This window comes from Selaginella moellendorffii, unplaced genomic scaffold, assembly GCF_000143415.4.
Source record: "Selaginella moellendorffii unplaced genomic scaffold, v1.0 SELMOscaffold_1, whole genome shotgun sequence".
Lineage (NCBI taxonomy): Eukaryota > Viridiplantae > Streptophyta > Lycopodiopsida > Selaginellales > Selaginellaceae > Selaginella > Selaginella moellendorffii.
In genome coordinates, this window is record NW_003314262.1 from 6,031,932 (window position 1) to 6,051,135 (window position 19,204).

Sequence of the window (19,204 nt, forward strand, 5' to 3'; positions counted from 1 at the left end):
CATTGCTCCCAATTTGAATGCTTCACCTGGGCGGGATAAAATAATAATTCTATTATTATTATTACAAACAAACGATGCCCTCTCACAGCCGTCGATCCTGGGCTCGTCGAGCCGTCAGATTCCCGCCTGGAATGACCAGTTGACGAACATGAGAGCCAAGTGCTGCTCGTCCACTCTCCACACTAGTCCACGCTCGTAGCACACTCTTTTTCCCTTGCTCGTTTGAGCGATTCCCTCTGGAAGCTCGCCATTTTCCTGTAAGAACATCAAGTTTGATGATGGTTAGCTAGAAGCTTGATAGAACGGTAGAAGCTTACCTCCCGGAGTAGTTTTGCTAGCTCGCTGTCGAGACCATAGCCGATAGTCCTCTCCCAGGATACTGTTTGAAGCTCTTCGATTTTGGTTTCCAGCATTTGTAGGCCAGCTTGGTTGGCGATCACAAATTCTGGTGTAGCCTGTGATTGATAGAATGGACAACCTTAAGAGTGGAAACTTTTCCAAGGGAAAGAAGAACTTGCCTTTAGAGAGCAGCATATAATCGCTGCGGCGTAGTGCCAGAAGAGCATCACGATAGCGTCCTTGTCAGTGAAGTTGCGAGGTATGATATCGACTCCATGACTGACACTGCATCAACAAACTATATAGGTGTCTCTTCAGCTATGAGAAAAAGATAGAACTTATCGAGAAACAGCAAGGTACGATCATAGTACCTGTAGCTTTGTAGAATCTGATGGATGAGCGAAGCTCCTTTGGATGACACGAAGGGAGCGTCAGCCGAGGAAGATCCGAGAGATGACGCAGCGAGCGAGAGAGTGATGCGTTGGACAAAGTCCATAACGTTTCGGATGTAATTGCGGGCCATCTCTGCGACGGTGTCACGAGTTCCAACCTCGTACATGAACTGGAATGCGATGGTTAGGATGGAGCGGGCGAACTTGTGGTTCTTTCGCTTGCCGCTTCTCAACTCTTCGGAATCGGATTGACGCTTGACAATGTCGTCCTGCACACTTCTTTCGTGAAAACAAGAAATGAGTTAAATGAGCTTGGACTTACCATGTCATCGCAAAGAGGAAGGACACGGAATCCTGACGACAGAAGCGGCATATCATCGGAAAGATTGGCATCGACTGGAGCAAAGATGAGTTGCGAGCAACCATCGATGTCTTCGTCTTCAATTCCACTACATAACTTTGGATAGAGAAACATAACTGTGTGAGGAGTAGTAACAAACATACTGAAAAATACCTGTAGCAGATAAATTTCCCTGGAAAGTATTGTTCCATCTTCTGCGGAATAATGTCCTTCCAAAATCACTGCCTCCAAAAACTAAAAGAGTTTCCACTCAACTTGATAGTACTAAAGAATAGTGGGCAAGTAGCTTACATCTTCCTTTGCTGTGTGAAAAAGTGGAACGTGTGCTTGCCTTTTCCCATGACTTCTGGATGCAGCATCCTGCTGGAAAAAATCCATATTGCATCCCCACTCTGACCGGTGGTCCCTTAAAAATCGTATGAGATACGAAGGATGAACATTCTGGGACCAGAAAAAGAAAAAGAAGAAAGAAAACAAAAACCAGCCAAATAGAAGTAAGAAGAAAGTAAGAAATCGCGAGTAAACGGTTATGCGTCAAATTTACCTGAAGAAGCATGGATGCCTTGGCACACAATACTCCAGCCAGACTAGACAACCTATCAGACTGAAACTTTGAAAGGCTAAAGTTTATCGTGGCATTGCAGCTGACAGCTACATTGTCCAAGCCATCGCCACCCATAGTGCACCATCCATCGTCTGGAAATCCATTTACAGCGTCATTGAAGCCTCTGTCTCAACAAGAAAAACAAAGAAGTCCCATAAAGAAAGAAAGAATGAAAAGAAACACAAAATGACAGACCTTGCCATGCGCCGGCTGAGAGATCTCAGCACGGAAGGCTGCTGACCGCCACCGACAACAATTTCGCCAATTTCCTCTTGAGCAAGATGCTTTAAGAAGCGCAGTGCCTACAGTATTGTGTATGGGATTTAGCACTTCGAAGTAAGAAAGAAAAAACTTGATTACCTTGACAGTCATCCTCTGTGCAAGGAGAGACGAGGACCTATACAAAGGACGCGTAAGAACCTCAGAGACACTAGAAGGCTGCGAAAAAAAAGAAAAGAGAAAAAGACGAAACTTTACTTTTAGATAATGCGAGTCATTAGCCAGTACCTTTAGATCCAAGTGGTCAATAATGTGTACAATGCAGCTCCCACCTTCGCAAGGACGAACCAGATAGCCACTCGTAAGCATCTCCGCGCGTACAAAGTACTGCGTGGATGGAACGTAGGATAGACATTCTGCATCACTTATGGAGCGCTCACAGACCTGTACAGCGGATAGAATTTCTTTTTCTTTCCATACAAAGAGACAAAAAGGCTGTAGTAATTACCACAAGGTTTCCATCTTCCAAGGACGTGGTCAATCTCAAGGTGCAAAAATCACGAGGAGGAGCAAGCGTCGTCGGAGCATAAAGCTTCGCAAAGAAACAAAAGTAAAACCACTCACAAAGTTAGACTTTGCTCTGTACCTGCGTGTGCATAATCTCCATTGTTGATCCATTCTCGGAAGAGCATATATGGATAACATCCGAGCGTCGGCAGTCCCAAAGCCAAGAGGTCTTATCTTTTAAAACCTCCACAATCTAGATGCCAGAGAAAAAGCCGCGCCTTATTAAACAGAGAAAAGCAAAAGAAACCCTCCACTCACTTACTCGAGTAGCCTCCAGTGCAACCAAACCCAGTGCTCTTGCTGCAATACCATCACATCCGTGTGAAATTGCTACGATGCCAAAAGAATCAGGACCAGGCTGCAAGATCCACATGAGGAACTAGAAAAAAAACTAGAAAAGATTAAAAGAACAACCTTCATCCCGAGCAACTGGATCCAGTCAACAGCAGTACCTGTGGCTTTCGCAAGAAAGTCAGCCAGCGACTGCTCTGCCAATGCCGATAATCTGGAAAAAAAACACCAGGAAAGCGACAATGAGCAACAAGCCAAACGAGGAGATATCGTGTAAAGCTAAAGAAGTACTAAAACTAACCCGACAGGACCATGGTCGAGAGAAAGATGCTGTATGTTTGGAAGTTCGGAGGTTCCAGCAATCTCGGAACTCCCCGCAGCAAGAGCGCCTCCTACCTGTAAACTTGCAAGATCAACAAAGAACACAAGAACAATACTGCATACTTGCGATGCTTCCATCGGCGGCCTCTGGCTGCTGCAATCTCCATAGAGATGCTTCCTCAGCGTGTGCTTTTGCAGTGTAAGCTGCGTGGATTGCTTCGCAAGGTGGTCATTGTTCTCCACAAGGATCTTGTTCAAAGCAGTGAGCTTGGAGTTGAGACCGTGGAGGCGGCTGGTTTCCTTCCTTTGCTTCTCTCGACATCTGCAAAGCATCAAAGAAGGAAACCAAGGAGAATAAAAACCAAGTGTCCAAGAAGAAGAGAAGAACTTTGATCTTCCTTACCGCCGGTTTTGGAACCAAACTTTGAGCTGCTTGGGGGCGATGTTTGCGAGAATGGGAGCTTCTTTCATGAGCTGCTGGCGGCGCAGAGAGCTGGGCTTGGGGCACTCATTGTAAACAAGCTCCAAGATCTCCAGCTGCTCGTTAGTGTACCGGGCGTACTTATTCTGCGGATCCATACAAACTTCTCTCGTCCCTAGAAGCCTACCTCAAGCGTCTACATTGGAGCGCTGCCATCGCCAATCGATCAAAAGGCGAGAAAAAAAAAAAGCGGAGCACGCATCGAATCGCGTCGAAAATGTGAGCGAGCACTCCTCTCAAACCCTAATCATAAGAGGAGTTTTGAATTTGTGACCACAAGCATTTGTGCCAGTGGCGCGCTCTAGTGGGACGCGTGGCAGCTCGTTGTTGGAGAGTGGGTCCCTATCGGCGGCGCCGCCAGCGGCGGAGCTTGTCGGGCGGGCAGAGGCAAAAAGACTGCGGTGTCTTGCCCGCGGCGAACGGGAGGGCGCCACGTGGCGCACGCGGCTATTGGCTGCTGGGCCATCGCATTGGCATCAATCAAACTTGAGCTTTACAACTCAGAGGACGGGCGAACAGTAATAGCAATCACCAAATTCTTGGATTGGGAATTTGGAGTGATTGGATTTTATCTATCTTCCAAGTGATTACTTATTACCTTGAAAGCGAAGCCATGAATTATGGTTAATGATTTTGGGCGATCGATCAAAAGAGAGACAAAGAAGAACAAGGTACAAAGATCAAGCGACCGGGCACGAAAAAATACCCGCTGTTTCCGTTGTTTCTTGATAGTCAAAGTTATCATTTCATGGTGGTCATGATCTCCATTTTTTTTGTTTCATGGAAAGAGAGAAAGTAAACTTCGATTCTTTGCACCGGCCGAGCAAAAAAACTCGCGGCCGATCGAATCGGAGGATGATTTTAGCATGTACATCAAAGAACAAAACCAGAAAAAACAAAAAAGCCAAAACGAAGCTCGAAAGTCGAGAGAGAGAGAGCTTTCTCTTTTTTCGTTTTTTTTTCTTCTCGTTTACCGGGTAGCCAGAAGCCAAAACGCGAAGAAGAACGATGGCGAGACCATGAGCCAAGTGAGGAACGTCATGGCGGCGGCAGTCTCGTACTTGGCGCACTGATTCCCGCAAGCTTTGAGGTCCCGATCGATGAGAACTGCGATTCCAGACGATGCACAGGCAGCAGCGAAAGTTAGAGTCGCAGTAATCTGGAAGGAAAAAAAAGAGAAAGAACGATCAAGAACAAGGAAAGATCTACGTGAACTTTTGGAAACTTTTCTTTACCCAGTCGCCGACCACGCAAAGGCTGAGAAACACGGAGTTTCGCAGGCTGGTGCGCTTGAGCAGGACGGAGAGATCCACGAGAGCGAGCGTTAAACTCCACACGAACTGTAGAACCATGGAAGCGACGAGATAGCTGCTCAAAAGAAAAGACCAAACAACCGAAGATCAAAACACTCCATCCAGCCCAAACTTCGGGAAGAACCAACTTGGAACTTTAGAGCGCTTACCAGAAGGCGGTGATGGTGGAGAAATCCTTGACGCGGATCATGACGCTGAAGGCGCAGGCGGCGAATCCAACTTGGCCGACGCGCAATGCGAGTCCTCCAACAGTGCCGGGCATGCCCTGGAGCTCCTTAATCCTCATCCGGTGCTGTGGAAGATTGGCACCCCCGCCAGGATATATCCCAAACGGATGCACCGCGGTGTGGCTAGCATCCATCGCTCGACCTGCGCGAACCAATCGCGCCGCTTGCTAGCTACCCGAGTGTGTGCCCAATACCTGGCGGGGAAGAGCGAATGGAATGCGCGCCGCCAGCGCCGGTGGAGCGATCTGTGCGTGGCGACACCCTTCACGACGAGTGCGATTCACGGCTCGAGTCCAACGCACCACGCCCTGTCGTTTACGGGTTCGAATCCGGGCAGCTTTGGAATTTTAATTGCCCTAGTATAAAACTAGAAATTTTCCTGGGCGGTTGACAGAGCTTACACATCAACGCCTTTTCTCCATGCCGGATCTTTCCTCCTCTCTTGCACTCGTTCACAGTGTAATCCAAAGGCTGCACATCGCACTCAGGGTTTTCCTCCTGGGGGACCCCAGCAAAAACCCTTCAAATCCACACCTGGAAGAAGAAAATTAAACTTTTGCAAGAAAAGTCTAGTATACCTTGGCCTGTACATTCCTGAAGCTGAGCTTCTATTGGACAATGCATGGGCAGAGCTAGCCCAGAGAAGCAACTGATTAAGCTGGAGCAACTCATGAACCGAATCGGTCGATGGAGCGAATTCCCGTCACGAATTCCTGCCGCTTGTCCTTGCATTCCAGGCCCAGCTTAGCTATGAGCATCATTTGAGCCGCTGGAGATGCAATACCAGCTGCCACAACCATGTCTATCCCGAAAATGAACCTATGATTGTTGGGCCAGCTTTAACAATGGGGATTTTCTGTCACGGCAAAAGAAGACTACTTCGAAAGCTTGAAAGTTTCAAGAGAACAACAGTAAAGCCTTCGTTAAGAGACATGATGCAAAGTCCTTTAGATCGAATGGCCTCATCTTCGCACCTTGCTCTTTTAGAATACGCACCACCTGCGAAACAGGAGGAAGAGATTTTTGCCAAACGCTTTGCCCTCCATCTCTGTATCCTCACCACAAAATTTGCCATCTGGCTGCAAATAAGCCAATGTTGTGCACAGCCGCCACTCCCGACGGCATCAGAACCCCAGCCAGGCGATGATCTCGAGCTGGCTCTCAGGGGAGATGGGTTGACAGGCCTCTCAGGCCAGGCCCAGCATCGTGGCTCCAATCCGGACCCTTGACGCTGATGATCGTGTGAGTGCACGCAGTAGAACTCCCCCAAAACATTCATACACTTTTTCCCACAACCACTTGATCATACTTACTTTGCTTATTAAATTTAATACCAAAAACAGAAAACTAAAAGGTAAAAATTAAAAACTTATCATAGAAATTCAATGTGAACACATGCCCTATATAAATTTTTCAACCCATGTTATAAGAATAAACTAAGTTATTTGGATTTATAATTAGATTTTCACCTAATTGAATATAGATTGAATGGAACAATATTCTTAATACTTTAATTATATTATTTCTTCATTTTTATTTTGTTAACTATATAAAATAATATTATTATTTTTACTTAAGACAGCTAACTAATAATTTCTTAGAAGCTCATAAGTATTTTTATGTCTCAACTTTTCCGACTAATTAAGCAAAACCCAAAACCCAAAACTCAAAATTCTGGTATAAATTGTTATTAAGTTCTTATTATTAACCCTAATATATATAAATATGTATTGATTTTCTATGAATATAAATTTCATTTAATAATATAAAAATATTTTGTTAATTAAGTTCTGGCTCCCATGACCCCCACTGCCACTCCATCACCAAACAAATTTTTAGGACCAAAAATCTTGCTCAAATTGCAGGCTAAATAATATAAAAATTAAGCATTCTAATAAAATATATAAATGTAATCTATTAAATAATTTAATAGTTTAAATGTAAAACAACTCCATATTTATTGAATAATACTGTTAATATAAAATTTATAATTTATAACATTTTTCAAAATAGTTACATTTAAATTGATAATAATAAACACATTTAGTTATCATACATATATTGATATCACTTATCTACTAACTCTTTAAACTTTAACCATAAACATAAATATTAAACCTTGAAAAATGTGCATATCAATTAACATAAAAACTTAGCTTATATACAAAAGCAAGTGATCCAAATTAAAACTAATCCGATAGCTACCAAAATCCCACTATGCTAATATTAATATACAACATTACAGCCATACATTTGAACCTCATGTCATCCCCTCCTTTTGGAATGATGGAAAACTATTAGGGTTTTTTTATGGATTTATAAATGGTGTTAATTGTTCCTAATCCCTTTGTATGAAACATTTCAATTGTTACCACATGAACAATTTCTAGAGGATCAGCTTACTAAATGTTATGTCAAACTTTATAAACTTGCAATCTAATTTGCTGCAACATATAATGTGATCCTTTCCACTAAGCAAGGAGCCCCTTAGATAAATATGTGTGGACCATACTTGAGTTCACAAGTTGAAGAGTTGAGCTTGTGAGTTGAGCTCAAATTTCAATTGTAGTTTAATAAAAATATTATAAACTTTAAAATATTAAGGTTATGGCGAACTTAATGATTTCATAACTCTCTACACATTATATAAATAAAAATGTTCTAAAGGACACTTTTTGTTCTAACATTGTATAGTCAAAGACAGACTTATTCACACATTGCTGAAATTGGAACAAGTTTTACACAAGATATTGCAAAAGAACCTCCTAAGAGAATATGTTTCTGAATGTCTGGAGAAGAGTGTCAAAGTCTTCCTTCTCCTCTACCTCTAGTGTAAGTACTCATCGTCGTATACAACTCTGTATTGATTGAGTGAATGCCTCACACTTAGTTACATTATCCTTGTTGGCATAGTAAGAAGAGAAGGCTACAAGGTGATCTTCCACTAAAATCCTCATTCTTGGCTCAAAGAAGGGGAGTTTGAGACTGTATTGCAACACATGCACTATTGGCATGGGTGGCGGAGGTGGTGGAGGTTGCTACGCTATCCTTTGTTGATTTGCAATTACTGGTTGGTACTTAGGATCTTTAGAAGTGTCTCTAAAAGTGATGGATTTGCAACTTGAGGAAAAATTTGAGATGGGGATACACTATGCTAATCTAGTAACTTGGTATCTGTAGTGGATGGTGAACCCATGCTGTCCAACAAGGTTGTGTGATAATCTAGCTCTTATTGAAGCCTAAAGAACTTTTCATAAATATGGGGAGCCAAAAGAGAACCAAGAACTAGTTACTTTTCTATACTCCTTATGCATACAAGCATGCAATATATAAAGTGTAGCAAATGCCCAGTTATGGGATAAGTTCAAAGGTAACCCCAAGCAAAAATAAACTACTTGTGAGGGTAAAATATTTGTTACACACTCTAGGACACACAAGAAAATAATAAATACCTCAACACTTTCTCTATATAACTCTATACTTAAGAAGTTGTGGAAATTACCTCCTCTTGACTAAATATTGCTTAAATAATAAAGGAATGGGCAAATTGTAAAGGGTATTCACTCACAAACACCCCTTTGAGCCTTAAGATAAGTTTATAACAAAAGACTTCATAACAAAATTAATGAAAGAATAAAATCCTTTCACACAACCTAAACAAAAAAACACCTTAGCAGAAAATATGCTCAAACTTGCAATCAAAAGCATTGAAATTTATAAGACTAGATGCAAATGAAGCTTAAGACTATGCAAAATCTTTTTTTAGAAGTAACTTTCACAAAAAACTTGAAGAAATTCCTTCACTTCTTTCAATCATGGCAAGTACTTACCTCAAAAGAAAAATTTAATAGATCTTGTAGCATAAAGCTTCTAAAATCACACCTTTGGGATTAGGAAAAAGCTCTTCACCTCTTCTATAGTTTTATGTAAAAAGAGATAGGAAATTTCATCCCAAGAAATGGCAAGAACCTTAGAAATTCCTCACGCTTGAAATAAACAAGCGTAAGAGAAAAATTGCTCCAAATCACTCCAAACTAACTCAAATCTTGTATGCAAACATTTGAAAGAAAGCCCATGAGTAGATTTAGCAAAAGAGCCCAAAAAAGACTGAAATAGTGGTGTATCCACCTTGTGATAAACTTCCAAAATTGCTACTATGTCTGTCATAGAGAAATGGAAGTTGCTTCTAAAATCTATCTAGCATCAGTGCCATTACCAAAATTGAGATTTTTCAAGAATTTACTCCAAAACCCCAAAAAGACCAAAGAACCAAGGGGAGGATTAATTAGAAAGCAATCTTCCCAATAGAGTTGCCAAATGTTGAGAGGAAAGCCTCTCAATAGTGGGGAAAACACTCTTTTATCCTTTGAAATCTTATTTAAAACATATTCTTTTATGAATTCCTTACCCTACAAAATGGGGAAGAAGGGGAATATACCCCTATGCCATAGAATTTCCTCATGCCCCTAGAATATTATTACAATAAAATATTCTAAAGAATCTCATTCAACTCTAAGCCATCTTCTAACCCATCGTGAAAAGGTTCACTGATAAAAAAGACCATCCCCACAACATAAAGAAGGCATGAAGAAAACATGGAATAAAAATCAAAAACATCATTAGCTGTAAATGATCATCAAGATTCGTCCCCACAAAATAAAGAAGACTGTCCTTAAGATGATATTGAAAATGTAAATGCTGAAATAACAAGTCATCAACAAATGATGCAGGATTCTTAAAGCTATTGCGAAGCTTTTGAATCTATGACTTAATCTTTTGAGCTTTATGAATATCGTCAAAAGAAGGTAAATCTTGCTTTGCACTTTGTAGACACTAAACATCAAAGACAACAACTACTAATGGCACAAAGTCCTTGTCTTTACAAAAAGGGCATTAGCATTAGCTATAGAATTCTTTGGGCAATAAACAATATCAAAATCATATATCTAAAACTTCAAAACCTACAGAGTAGTACAATTAACTAAATTCTTCTGTTTCAATAATGAAGTAATTATAGCATGATCACCTTTTAGTAATGTTCAAGAACTATGTAAATATGCATGAAGTTTTTTGAAACCCCAAACTGTTGCTAAACACTCATTTGTTGTGGAATAGTTCACCTCCACTAGTTGTAAAGTATGGCTAATATACAATAGGATAGTGTTGACTAGACACATTTGGGCTTTTTTGCATCAACACAGCTCTAAGACTAATATTAAAAGCATCTATATGTAAAATGAAAGGTTGGTAGTTAGAATATGCCAAAACTAGAGGAGTTGTCAATAGCTCTTTGAAATCTATAAACACTTGCTCATAGTCCATAGACCAGATGAAAGATAACATTCACAATTGCAGCAACACTTGCAACAATGCAGTACGATCAAAAAGATGATCAACAAAATGACCAAGATATTGTATCTTGCCTAGGAAGCACTACACATCATTCACAGACTTCGGAGTAAATAACTTTAGAATAGCTATAAATTTGTCAGAATCAACTTGTAAACCCTCACTCTTTGACCCAAACATGCACTTCAACTGCTTCAACTTTAATCTAATACTTTACAAACATCACGAATGTGTTCTTCCCATATCCCTTCTAAGTGGATCAAGACATCATCAATAAAATCAGCAATCACTTTCGCCACGTCGCAAAGAACCATCATTCGCTAGAAAGTTGCTGGAGCATTGTTCAAACCAAACAGCATCACCAATAACTTGTATAAACCAAAAAATATAAAAAAAAATAGTTTTAGGAATATCTTCCTTGGCTATTATCATTTGCTAGTACCAAAAAGCAAACTTTAATTTGGTGAACTAACAACTTCTCCCCAGACAATCCAAGATATCAGTAGTGTGAGGAAGAGGGTACGTATCCAAGATCATCACTTTATTTAACAGATGATAATCAATGTAAAATCCCATCAAACTTTATTACAAAATGAGGTTCACATACCCAAAGACTCTATAACTTTTAAAGAACACCATTTTCTAATATCTCTTTGACGTTTGTATGTAAATTCTTGATCTCTTTTGGTAATTGACGACAAATAAAAACCTTGATTAGACGAGCATCCCTAGTTGGAATAAAATGATGTGTTGTAATCTTGGCCCCAAACAATAACTCAAATTCAAAAAAGATTAGTATATTGCTTCATGAGCCAGTCAACTGCTACAACACAAAAACTATTCGAAGGATTGGAAGAGGGAATAGAGGAATAAAATAAAAATATAAGAGGAAGTAATAAGGAGACAAAAGTGATAGAAACAAAAGGATGAAAAGGAATAAAAGTGAGAGGAATGGAAAAAAATATAAAGAAGTATGAAATAAAAGGGAGAAGCCTCAAAATCATACTTGGCATGATTGCATTGCAATTAATCTATACTAAGAATGAGGTCAAAACCTTGACTTGACACCACCCACAATGTTTACAATTCAAGCTTGAGATCACTCACACTCACAACTAGGTCAGCCTCATCTTGTGCACATCCGTGTGTATGGCTATTGCTATACAAATGAAAATTGTTTCTACCACATGACAGAAATGTAAATGGCAATATGTGGCAATAGGCCGAGTAATACAAGATAAACTCAAACCTGTATCAACCAACATAGAGAGAATAATAGAAGACTTCTTTTTATAAAAACAAGTTTGGAAAGTAAACACTAGATGAATTAGTGCTAAGTGAACCCCTTAATGAGACTCCCAAAAAAAAGATGGAAGGGTTACTAATTTATTCACATAAAGACCCTTCATTGCTCGTGTGACATTTTGTTTCCCGAAAGTATCTCTGTGTTCAAATCTTTCACTGCAGCAACACAAATAGGACATTGTTGATGCTAATGTCTCCACCCAGAAAATGGAGGTTACTAATTTGGAAAATGCCGATAATGCCCATAAGTGTGACTGACTTCATCATATACCAGCAATAGACATCATGGCCATAATTACATCCTCACCTTTGTCCTTGAACTTGGGCAACACAGCATCAACCTCTATTAAAAGAGGACTATCTCCCACAGGAAATAAAGTTAAAAGATATGCAACAAGAAGTGAAAGAGGTGACATCTTATAACATTGTGCTTAGTGAAGAGCATCATCAAGGGTTGTTGGAGGAAATACATACACAATTCCTACAAAATCTTGACAAAGTGTTAGCCACAATATTCCTAATTTAATCTGCTCTGACATATTAAGTTCCACATGAAGCAAGAGGCTTCGTGATGATGCCTTCCAACAATTGCATCATCTTTGTCAAAGGCCATTTGAGTCTGTGATATAATTTAGTGTTCATTCCCATCACAATTGTCAGTATGTTTAAATGTGCATTTAAAGATGTTCAAAAGAAGACTCCAATCCTCATGAGTGGTTGTGCTTAAACCATTATATCATTGCATCGCTGTCCCTTGGAGACATGTGGAAAATTCAAACAAATGCCGAGCATCATACCAAAATTGATACGTGGCAATCATTATGAAGTGATCAAACCAATAGTATACATCATCCCTAAGATTCCCACAGAATAACTTTGGCCAGCTTTGAGGATTGACAACAAGAGCAGGAGGAATTGTAACACACGTTGTGAATGCTACTATCAACTAAGTTTGATTATTCAATTGCAACTATATAGCATTGAACAATTGCATCAATTGATGCTTTAGAGTCAAAGGAGGAGGAAGCTGTTGCTCTGCCATGAAAATGAATGAAAAAAAAAAAAAAAAAAAAAGAAGAAATTGAAAAAACTATAAGAAAAAGGAGATCTAGACAATGCAAAAGCTAAATCTAAAGTAGAATCCCAAATCCAAGCACTCCTCAGGGACAATCAAAGCTACCCCTCACATCCACCAACGTGAATATGTAGAATATAGAAATGGAATACGGAAATGTGTATATCAATTAGCCCAAAAACCAGATCGAAACAAATTTGATAGCTACCAAAATCCCACTATGCTCATATTAGTATACGGCATTATAGCTGTACATTTGGGCCTCACATATTTAAATATAACATAGAATAAATTTGATGAACTCAATAAAATGCTAAATATGTTTGGAGCATATTCTTTTAGATAATGGTCTCGCATTTATGGCTGAAGCATTTCACGTTTTGACATCTCAATTAGGGATACACCACACTTTTACAAGTGTTTATCATCCACAATTAGACAGTTTGGTGGAACGACTCATTCTGACCTTCAAAAGGATAATCACGAAGTACATAAACTTTCAGCATTCGGATTACGATTGTTATTTGCTATCTCTTTGGTATGCATATGTCATAAGGGTGCAGAGTTGTATTAGTGATTCACCATATAAACTTCTATATGGTCATAATCCAATACTACAAACGGAATTGAGTTTACCTTTGCAATTGCCACAAACTGCTAATGTTAAATCGTATGATCAATATTTGATGAGCATTCTTCCACTTATTTGAGCAGAGTTTGCTGAACACTTGGATCATATATAAGTGGGATAACAACAATGCTACAGCTCCCATCATTGTTCACCTTTGGAGTACAAAGTGGATGACTTGATATTAGTTTGTTCCCAATTTTGCGGTATATGGTTTATCTAAGGGGCTCTGTGCTCAGTGAAAAGAAGTGTTACAGCAAGTTGGACTGCAATTTTATGAAGTTTGGCATGATATCTAGCAAGCCAATCCTCCAGAAATTATATATGTGCAACAGTTGAAATGCTTTATACAAAGGGATCAAGAACAGTTAATTCCATCTATAGATCCACCAATCCCTCCTCCTAATGTTCCTTTAGATTCTAGCCTATCCATGAGAGAACTTTAGCGGTCTTCCATCATTCTAAGAGGTGGGGATTATGTGAGGTCTAAATGTATAGCTATGATGCCATATATTAATATTAGCATAGTGGGATTTTGGTAGTTGTCGAATTAGTTTCAATTCGGACCACTCGCTTTTGTATATAAGCTAGGGTTTTTGGGCTAATTGATATGCACATTTTTGTATTCTCTTTTCATATTCTATACACTTATACATATTCTATACACTCACAATGCAAGTTAGACAGAATAATATATTTTATTAAAAAATTATTTAAATTTTATTATAATTTTTTTTCCTACAGGAAATATAAATTTTTATTTTGGTTTAGAATACACTCATTCTAATCCTTTGGAAATAACATATATAAATATTATGAACTCTTTAATTTATATAATTTCCTAATAATATGTGAAATTTTTTTAAAAAAATTAACTTTATTTTTTATTTTTTTATTTTTTTAGAATTTAACTACTATATATTTCCAAAGTGCTAAATAATTCTCTAGTTTGACATTTAGTACTAAATAATAAGTTACAATGTAAGCATATATTTATTCTATTTAGATATAAATAATTGCTAAGTGTCATAATAAATATACAATAGTAGTTATTCAGAAAATAAATGAGCTTGTCAATATATATATTATTCACAATGAACTTTATATTACAACCCATATAAATAATATTATTTAATTTATTGATTAAGGCTAAACTGATATTGCAATAAGAGCATTTCTTTTGAAAACCTTTAAAAGTATAAATAAGTTTTTTGGATATGTAAAATATATTAAAATATTCTTTAATTTTTAAATGTCATCATTCAAGTAAGTTTCACAACTTGGCATAGGTGTCCTTTTATTATTAGTTCAGATTTTACTAGTTAACTTGATAATAACACAAATAGATAAAACTAGCAAGCTTAAAACTTCAATGCAAAATATATTAGCAAGGTCTAAACCTAATTACTGTTTAATTTCTAATCCAATAAAATGTCCTAGAGTATACTTTTTAAATATTCACGTCAGAAGTGTGTCATACATACCCCACAGGTTGGTGAGATTCATGGATTTATTATTCTCGAACAAGAGTCTAGAGGACCCACAGACCTCCAAACGAATCAGATCGGTCCACTGTGAGTTATCAAAGGCGTTTCTTGTATAAAATATTTCAGACATCCACAGACCCAGTAGGCAATGCAAGCTTTCCCGCCCACCCAGATTAGCAACAAAACCATCCAAGAAATTACAAGGACATGAAACAAACCAAATCAACAAGATCAATAGCATACAGCAACACCATTCAATCAGAAAAAGAAAGAGAAAAACATGGCACGCGAATTGTCTCTCCCCCGTACGCTAGTACGGCGGACACGAACCAGTGATTGATCCCACAGTGATCCACTCTGTTTTTTTTCTCAGGCATCAAAAGCTTGATGAGATTCCTGCAGTAGCGCCGTGGGCTTTTGGAACTGGAAGAGATCGCTGATCCCGCCCACGAACCTTTGCTGCTGGTAGTGGCGCTGATGATCCGGATCGCTGTGATAGAGCTGTAGCTGGAACGACGATTCATCCACTTTCATGGGCTTGTTGTGAGCGATCATCGAGCTCGCGACCGGCGGCGACGGCGACGACGAGGAGCAAGACCCCCACTGCTCGGAGGCTGACAGAAGAGAGAGAGCATCGCTTGTGGTGGGATGATTGATCGCCCCGGGCTCCAGCGGCGACGCCATCACGATGGATGATTTCGCGACCGGGGATGGAGATTGGGAGGAGGATGGCGGCGATGGCGATGAGGCCGCTGCGTGGCATTTGAGGAACTGGTACACGCCGTGGCTGGCGATCATGTCCTGCTTGGATTTGAGCAAGAAATTGGAGTGATTGTAGGCCGCGAGCTGATCGTATCGGCAAGAGGAAGACGAGGGCCAGTTGTTCTTGCTCACGATGAAGCTCCCATCGAGCAAATGCTGTGGAGGATTCATGAAATTCCCTGCCAGCCAATTCTCTCATCGAGATGAGTGCCAAGAAGAAAAGAAACAATCACTCACCGGAGGAGGAGAATCCCAAGATCGAGGAAGGGATCACGAATGGATCGGGCGGAGGGGGCTTCCTCCGCCGCTGGTTGTGACCCGCCAAGCGCCGCCGGCAGCTCCTCTTTCCCTCGTCGAAATACCCCAATCCATGGAACCTACGAACAGGGGATTCACAAAGATTGATCAGCGAGAGGGAGAGGCGCGCAATCCTTCGATCCGAGCTGCGAATCCACACAGACCCAACACGCCCAGATCGAGGCACTCACAGACCTACTACATTGCTGGCAGAATCGCTGCTCCTGCCCCTTGACGATGCTCTTGGGCGCCTTGGAGTGGAGCTCGCAAACGCGGTGCCGCCGGTGGTAGCCCTTGGATCCGCTCAAATCCGCGCCGCAGCCATCGACCTGGCATCTGGGCGTCGCCGCCGGCTGCGCTACGCCCCGCTGCTTCTTCCTCGTCGGCGGGCTCGCGACGATCGCAGTAGCAGCACTGGTTTCTTGCGGAGCACTCGCGGTCGGAGCTCCATTTGGCGAGTCCTCGAAGTAGATCCTCTTGCCCAGCTTGAGACCCATAGCGCTGGGCGAGCTCGAGGTGGGCGGCACGACCATCGAATTGCCCGCATTGTGCTGCTGCTCCTGCTGCTGCTGCTGCCTGGACGAATTCACCGCCGCCACCGCCGTGGCCGCGACGATCCCATCGCTCATCAAGAGGCTGGTGCTGCTATTGTCCCACCCCCAGGACGATGGAGAGGACGATGTCGGTGCCCAGCAAGCGGCCATAGCCAAGAGCTTGGTCGGGAACGAACGAACGAAAACGACGGCGCGACAGAAGGCTGGTTGACTGCCCGGTGGGAGGTTTGAACGCTCCCTACCCCATCGAAGAGCGCGTATATATACGCCGTATGGTCGCCATGATAGAAAGGTGTCAAAAAAGATTCGCTTTCAAGAAAAAAGGCGACCGGGGGTTCGAATGCGGCGAGGACCGCAGCAATCTCGACAGTCCGATCGGGGCCACGCGTGTTATTCCCGGACGTCGATCGATTGATGTGGTAATAAGGAACACGTGCCCCAAATGACCATCGCCATCCCCTGCCCAAGGAAAAGGAAAGCCTAAAGAAAAATTTGGCCATGCTTTTGGTCGGTATGTGGCTTTACGAATTAAAAGGATTGATATCGATTCTCGATCTATGATCTTGGTTTCTTCCCCTGGGGTGGGTCTCATGAAACTGATTGAAAGAAATGGCATAGCACTTGGGCTGTGTAAAATTCGCAAATCTGGCGATGGGATGGCCTTAGGGTAGGGATTGTGAGATTAGGGCATGAAAATGTGTGCCATGGTCGGTGATGGTGCCTCTTTTCAACGCGACAGGGAAATCGCCCCCGACCCCCGCTGCCCCAATCTCCAACCAATTGGGAGGAAATGGCGCGATTTGGAGCCATCCATCGATGGTGGATCCTCTTGCATTGTTTCCTGCCACTCCATGTGGTGGATTCACTGATCGCTCCCCAAGTCAATCAATTTGCCAGTGTCAGTGGGGAAGAAAGGGGGAGAGAAAGCTTTATCGCCTTTAAAAAGATTTTTGACTGTAGCGCGGGAGATGAAGTGGCGCTTTGGTGATAGTGCGACCACGTCAGCCCTAATAAAACACCGACTACGTCAGCGGGGCTAAGTGACGTGGCAGTTTGCTGACTGTGCGCGCACGTCAGCCATAGAGGTACAGCGGGGCTAGGTGACGTGGATTTCAGGGTTTGTGCAGACAATGGAGGGCCTGGAGCTGAGGCGATTGGAGCGAGGTGACTTTGACAAAGGTTTGGGGATTTTTGCGATTTTAAAAGCGCTTGAATCTGCCGATCTGGTGCTGCGATAGGATTCCTCCAGCTAATGCAGCAGCTGACCGTGGTTGGAGATGTCTCGAGGGGAATGTTTGATGGTATGATAGAGAAGAATTTCGGTCTAAACGCTTTGTTTTGATTCTAGCGAAGATGCAGCAGCTGGAAAAGCTTGGAGACTATCATAGGATTGTTGTGATCGAAGGTAAAAATACTCTCTGGAAACTTTGCAGCTTCTCCGCTTTCGATTTTTTTGTTGTGTAGATGTGAAATCCGGCCGGGTTGTGGCCACCGGTAGCATTTTTATCGAGCACAAGTTTGCTCGGAGCTGTGGAAAGGTGATCTTTCTCTTCTTCTTTCTCTTGTAAATGCTTTTCATTTCTATCAGGTGGGACATCTAGAAGATGTTGTCGTGGATGAACGTATGAGAGGGTGTCACTTAGGCCAGAGGTACTTATATTTTGCTCTATCAATCTTTGCTCAACAATCACAGCGCAGAGTGATCGAAGCTCTCACCAGTTTCGCAGAGGATGCTGGGTGTTACAAGGTACCTTGCAATCTTCTTAGAGCTTTTATCAACTGGGAATGCATATATATGCGCAGGTGATTCTCGATTGTAAGCCCGAGAACGCTGCGTTTTATGAAAAGTGCGGGTACTCCAAGAAAGAAATCCAGATGGCAAAGTACTTTTAAAGTTGGTGATCACGGCTCCATCGCTCGACCAACGACCATCTCAATCTCATCGCCTTCTTCTTCTTCGCCAACACCGGACACCCTGCGGCAGTGATCCAAGTTAAGAGCAGGTGCAAAAACGCTCAAAACGCGCAAACCTGCGGGACGTTATCTTGATCCGGCCAACGTCGAGCTTAGCGATGCGAGAGAATGCCTCGATGGAGAGATCAAACGAGTTTGCGTGACATCCGGGGCACAGGTCGACGACTCTCACCTTGACAGTGGGAGTTCTCGAACAGCCTCCGGAGCCGGACACAGCGCCTTTGCAAGTTATCTCGAAGTAAGCCCCGCACAGCGCTTTGTTTCTAAACAGGTCCTTGCTTGCTGCAGCAATGAGATTTCCCGGCGGGAACTTGCTCGTGTCGAAGCCATAGCAGGACGAGGCTGCAGTGGCTTGTGAGAACACTTTCTGGAAGAAGAAATGGAGATTCACTTACGAACGTATGGGCTGTAGAATGTTGCTTGGCCGCTTTGAGCCAGTGCTGGCGCGACTAGCACGGCGACGATGGTCGAGAGCGAGAAGAGGAGAGAATTCATGTTTGGCTGGGTCTATCTTAGGCACGACTTATAGCCCGAGAGGACTTTGGATCGAAGTCGATCACGTCTCTTATGTCACTGTGCCTTCACATGGTGTTTCTGTGCTTGGCAAGACGTGACTCGCAAAGAATTATTAAATGGAGGAAAGCTTACACAAAAAATC

The 19,204-nt window shown here is 41.7% G+C and overlaps 5 protein-coding genes across 6 annotated transcripts; 1 reads left to right on the forward strand and 4 right to left on the reverse strand.

Annotated features, from left to right (window-relative positions):
* Positions 1–12: 12 nt before the first annotated feature.
* On the reverse strand, positions 13–3,803 carry LOC9647110 (homeobox-leucine zipper protein HOX32). 2 transcript variants are annotated; one of them, XM_024684918.1, is made up of 18 exons: positions 3,498–3,803; positions 3,218–3,416; positions 3,075–3,169; positions 2,897–2,987; positions 2,745–2,840; positions 2,562–2,675; positions 2,424–2,507; positions 2,204–2,359; positions 2,057–2,134; positions 1,892–1,998; positions 1,637–1,820; positions 1,384–1,533; positions 1,246–1,326; positions 1,054–1,188; positions 711–1,000; positions 519–624; positions 318–455; positions 13–255 (listed from the first exon to the last, which is right to left on the reverse strand). In XM_024684918.1, the coding sequence occupies exons 1-18, from the start codon at positions 3,671–3,673 to the stop codon at positions 115–117; spliced, it is 2,421 nt and encodes an 806-aa protein (XP_024540686.1). In that variant the 5' UTR covers positions 3,674–3,803; the 3' UTR covers positions 13–114. The 2 variants fall into 2 exon arrangements, 1 of the variants encoding a protein (XP_024540686.1); XR_002993536.1 differs by lacking the exon at positions 13–255 and having other exon boundaries at positions 354–455; positions 519–637.
* A 530-nt stretch (positions 3,804–4,333) lies between these two features.
* LOC9647111 (CASP-like protein 5A2) lies at positions 4,334–5,456 on the reverse strand. The gene is made up of 3 exons (XM_002962260.2): positions 5,038–5,456; positions 4,811–4,943; positions 4,334–4,734 (listed from the first exon to the last, which is right to left on the reverse strand). The coding sequence occupies exons 1-3, from the start codon at positions 5,247–5,249 to the stop codon at positions 4,546–4,548; spliced, it is 534 nt and encodes a 177-aa protein (XP_002962306.2). The 5' UTR covers positions 5,250–5,456; the 3' UTR covers positions 4,334–4,545.
* A 9,595-nt stretch (positions 5,457–15,051) lies between these two features.
* Positions 15,052–16,791, reverse strand: LOC9647112 (squamosa promoter-binding-like protein 14). Its single transcript, XM_002962261.2, has 3 exons — positions 16,214–16,791; positions 15,959–16,098; positions 15,052–15,900 (listed from the first exon to the last, which is right to left on the reverse strand). The coding sequence occupies exons 1-3, from the start codon at positions 16,720–16,722 to the stop codon at positions 15,329–15,331; spliced, it is 1,221 nt and encodes a 406-aa protein (XP_002962307.2). The 5' UTR covers positions 16,723–16,791; the 3' UTR covers positions 15,052–15,328.
* Positions 16,792–17,680: 889 nt separating this feature from the next.
* LOC9647113 (glucosamine 6-phosphate N-acetyltransferase) lies at positions 17,681–18,474 on the forward strand. The gene is made up of 7 exons (XM_002961765.2): positions 17,681–17,751; positions 17,811–17,873; positions 17,921–17,977; positions 18,037–18,110; positions 18,161–18,222; positions 18,271–18,319; positions 18,376–18,474. The coding sequence occupies exons 1-7, from the start codon at positions 17,703–17,705 to the stop codon at positions 18,463–18,465; spliced, it is 444 nt and encodes a 147-aa protein (XP_002961811.2). The 5' UTR covers positions 17,681–17,702; the 3' UTR covers positions 18,466–18,474.
* On the reverse strand, positions 18,321–19,200 carry LOC9629142 (EG45-like domain containing protein). Its single transcript, XM_002962262.2, has 3 exons — positions 18,942–19,200; positions 18,603–18,888; positions 18,321–18,547 (listed from the first exon to the last, which is right to left on the reverse strand). The coding sequence occupies exons 1-3, from the start codon at positions 19,039–19,041 to the stop codon at positions 18,475–18,477; spliced, it is 459 nt and encodes a 152-aa protein (XP_002962308.2). The 5' UTR covers positions 19,042–19,200; the 3' UTR covers positions 18,321–18,474.
* Positions 19,201–19,204: the final 4 nt, after the last annotated feature.